Source organism: Gavialis gangeticus, unplaced genomic scaffold, assembly GCF_001723915.1.
Source record: "Gavialis gangeticus isolate Ggan-Ray unplaced genomic scaffold, GavGan_comp1, whole genome shotgun sequence".
Lineage (NCBI taxonomy): Eukaryota > Metazoa > Chordata > Crocodylia > Gavialidae > Gavialis > Gavialis gangeticus.
The window spans coordinates 7,452,785-7,456,840 of record NW_017728995.1 but is presented as its reverse complement, the minus strand read 5'-3'; the positions used below and the strand labels follow the sequence as shown (position 1 = coordinate 7,456,840).

The 4,056-nt window shown below is 51.7% G+C and overlaps 1 protein-coding gene across 1 annotated transcript in view; it reads left to right on the top strand.

The window, feature by feature from the left end:
* SHOX2 (short stature homeobox 2) overlaps positions 1 to 4,056 on the top strand; it is a 12,434-nt gene that overhangs the window by 1,280 nt on the left and 7,098 nt on the right. Inside the window, exons 2-4 of the mRNA XM_019503204.1 lie at positions 1,123 to 1,356; positions 3,651 to 3,708; positions 3,992 to 4,056. The exon at positions 3,992 to 4,056 is cut by the window's right edge and continues 22 nt beyond it. Coding sequence (XP_019358749.1) covers positions 1,123 to 1,356; positions 3,651 to 3,708; positions 3,992 to 4,056 — 357 coding nt within the window. The remainder of the gene's footprint in view (positions 1 to 1,122; positions 1,357 to 3,650; positions 3,709 to 3,991) is intronic.

Here is a 4,056-nt window from a genome sequence, read left to right as displayed (position 1 = left end):
CCCACGAGCGCGACTGCCGGAGCGCGCCGGGCAGGGACGGCGACTGCTTGTTCAAGGGGCGCTGGAGATTGCTGCTCCATTTGAACGCCTGCCGGGGGGCTGGGGGCGGATGTGGTATCTGCGGAGCGGGCATTTCCGAGCTGCTGCTGTTCAGAGAAGTCTTTCTGCCCGGATCCCCGCTCCAGCCGACCCCTCTTCCGGAACTGATTTGCTAGGCAAATGTTGGGAGCGAGGGGCAAGGTAGCGAGAGCTGCGAGCGCACTAAGCAAATCCTGCCCTGCGGATGCGCAAACCAACTCCCCGGCTGGAGCCGGGAGCAGCGGCAGGCGGCAAGTGGCAGGGAGGCAGAGCAGTCCCATCGTGCAGCGGTGCCCGCGGCTCTCCGGGAGGGCCCGCTTCCCACCTAATTAAATCATACAAATAAAAGCACTGAAAGTCCCCCTCCCCCCAGCGACCCGGGGCTGTCCACTGGCAAAGGCTCCGGCAGGCTTTATTAAGCACGAGAGCACCCAAGGCACGGAGCGCCCCGGAGGCCGCCTGGACCCGCGTCCACCTGTTGCAAGGGGCTGGAGCGGCCCCTGACTTCCCTTCCGGGTTTCCGCACGTGGCGGGAGGCTGCGCTGGGCAGCCCCAGGCTGCTGCGGCCACCCCCGAGGAGAGAATGGAGGAGGCTCCCCGGCACCCCGGCAGCTGCGGGCAGAGAGCGCCCGGGGCCCCGGCGGCCTTATTAGGCCTTGGAGAGTAAAGCCGAAGATGTGCTCGAGTGCTGCTGAGGGCGCAGGAATTAGGCTAGACATCGCTGGCGTGGCTGCGAGCAGCCGCGGGGTCAAGGCCGGGCTCTGACCGCGCGTGGCTGATGCGGAGGGCGGCTCGCTGTGGTCTCCCTCTGCCAGGGGAACCTGGCACGGGCCAGCCCAGCTGACAGGGGCCCGAGGGCTTCCCCAACAGCCCTTTCGGGGTGGGAGGAAACCTCGGGTGGAAACGTGGTTGGCGATCATCAGTGTGGAGACGTGACCTTTAGCTTTGCCATTGATCCCCCCTCCCTCTCCCCCAGCCCAGCCACCTTCTCGTCCTGAAAGCCGCCCTGGCCAAGTCCCAGGGCTAGGTTGCTTGGTTGGTTAGTCTGATTGTTGCTTTCCCTGCTTCGTCTCCCCAGAGCTGAAGGATCGCAAGGAGGATGCGAAAGCCATGGAAGACGAAGGGCAGACTAAAATCAAGCAGCGGAGAAGCCGGACCAATTTTACTCTGGAGCAGCTGAACGAGCTGGAGCGGCTGTTCGATGAGACCCACTACCCGGACGCCTTCATGCGGGAGGAGCTGAGCCAGAGGCTGGGCTTGTCCGAGGCCAGAGTGCAGGTAGGGCACCGGTTATTGCTGCAACGTGTGTGTGTGTGTGTGTGTGTGTGTGTGTGCGCGCGTCTGCCACACAGGGTGACAAGATGTTGAACCCCAGATCCTGTCAGCCCCTCCTGGATTGCGTCTCTGATCTTATTTTTTTAACACACATTCTCAGCCCTGGGCCGATTTGCACCCAGCATCTCCGTAACCAGTTTTATCGTGGTTGAACTCCCTTCCCTGCATGCCAGCCGTTTATAAGCACGTTAAATAACGCTTCTGCTTTGACTGACTGTAAGAATTACAGCGGATATTTTGTGCCTGTGAACTGTTAGTCCTACAGTCTGCTCCTGGCTCCGGGCTTCCCAGGCGGATGTACCAATTACGTTTATAGATGTACTGACTATAAACTAAATTAGTAACTGCTAAGTGCAGATATTTACAGTCGGGGTTTTTACCGGTGGTTCTTAAATCTTTGGGGAAGCAGCAGAGTGGCTGCAGAAGTACACGAGCTGGCTCTGTTCGGGTTTATTAAAAATAACATCTCTAATGGGGAAAAGTGATTTAAAACGCTCTTTTTACGGAAAACCCAAATTCTCCCCACCCCTTTAATTACCTCCGCGTTTAATTCCAGTCTGCTCTCCCACGGTTTAGCAAATCAGCTCGTCTGTTCTTTCCTATTACTTACCTCTTCCATAGTAGTGGAGGGGGTTTGACCAGATAGACGGGAGGGTTACTTTTCAAATGGGAACAAATGTAACTGTTCCAGTGTATTTCCGTTCTAATAATTAAATAAGAGAAAATGATGGTCATTATTTGTTTGAACACATGGAGTAGTTTTAGGCCCCAAACATCTGCAGCTGTTCGAAAGTATTGCTGTAACAGATCCTCCCTCTCCATCTTTGTGCTTGCAGGCCACCATCTGCACCGAACTATGCGCACAATTCTTATGGGGTTTCCCTGCATCTTGTAATAGGATAAGGACATAAACAGAGCAGTCACGTTGAACCAAAAAGTAATAATAAGCAGCTTTTGTCATCACAGCCTCACAAAAAGAGCATTCCCTTTTACTCTGCTGTGCTTTTCTGTTTTTTTCCGTTGAGACAGCCACCTATTTATGCTGAACAAATCTTGAAGGAAGGGAAAAAATCCCACAATAAAAGTTGCTCGGCTCCAACTTCTCTATGAAACATGTAAAGGAGATGCTTCCTTCTGATGGCTGTTTGCTCCACAAAGAATACCACTGCAGCACATGATCCGCACTCCTATTATGCCAAATCGCAGGGTGCATAATAACTTTTAGAGATTTACATAGATTAAACCCGTTCCCTTTTAATCATTCCGGAAAATGCTTGGCGATAATATTTTACTTTGCATCTACACTGATCTGTAAATTATGGACTGTAGGTTTGAAATGCAGGACTGGGAATGAGTGAGAGCGTTGGGCAGAGTTTCCTCGAGCAAAGTAAGGATAGAGTGGGGGGAATCCGTATTAATATGTGTCTCTCAAAGTAGGACTTTAAAAAAAAAAAGAAATTGTTTTGTGGAAAGAGTGCTTGGTAAATGTGGCTTCAGATATGCAATGCAGCGGTCTCCTTGACAGGCTGAAATGTTTCAAACACTGCCTGTCCCTCTCTCTCTCTCTCTCTTTTTAATGAAGTAGAACTTTACTCTGGAAATTTTGTTCCAAAAGTTCAGTTTCCAATATTAAAAGTATGGTCCTGTCTAACGTGCAGCCTTTTCTAGAGAAGCAAATTAGATTATCATAATAATGAGACAATTATTCCGCTTCTGTGTTACACTCCACTGCACTGAGGAACAGAGAAATTCTAAACTTCTTTGTAGTGAAGCTTTTATGACAGTAATTACCCCCCAAAAGTGAGTCATTAAAAGCTTTGGTGTTTAGTTTTTTCTTGAAGATAAAGCTAATTAATATTACAGGGTATTAATGAGCACATTCTTCTCAGGTCTTACAGTGCAAACATCTAAACCCATTATCACAAGTTAGTATTAGATATCAGGGAGCGATTTAAGTCTTTGGGGACTCTAATGTGAAAGATGAAACCAGGGCTAAGAGAAATTTATCAAGGACCAGCCGGCACCGGCTGCAAATGTTGATTTTCTATATATTTCCTATTTCAGCGCCTTCTTCCAGTCTCTCCACTGATACATGTAGGCTGCCCAGCACAAATCAACCAACCTAGTGCAATGATGGCTATTGTGTGTCGCACACAACTGTGCTTTATTTGGGGGGAGGGGTGTATTTTTGTATCGCAGTAGCTCATCCACTGTGGATGTATGTCTTGTTTCTTCAGGTTTGGTTTCAAAACAGAAGAGCCAAGTGCAGAAAACAAGAGAATCAACTTCATAAAGGTACGTCCGTGTCAGAGAAGAGGAGGAGGTTGGAGAGACGTGTCGGGGTGCGGAGCGCCCCGGTCGAGGAGCAGCGCTGGGCCGGGATAGGACGCATGTCCTCACATGAAAGCGGCGTGGGGGGGGGGGGGGGGGACAACCGTGAACACGCCTGACCTACGGGTGATCAGTGGCATCAAACTCGGTTGGAAGTGGGAGCGGGGAAGCGGGAAATGTCCGCGTGCGGGCCTGGAGCATGCCGCCCGCACTGCCGGTGATGCCTGCCTGTCGCTGCTGCTTGCAGGGGTGCTCATCGGCGCCGCCAGCCAGTTCGAGGCGTGCCGGGTCGCTCCCTACGTCAACGTGGGC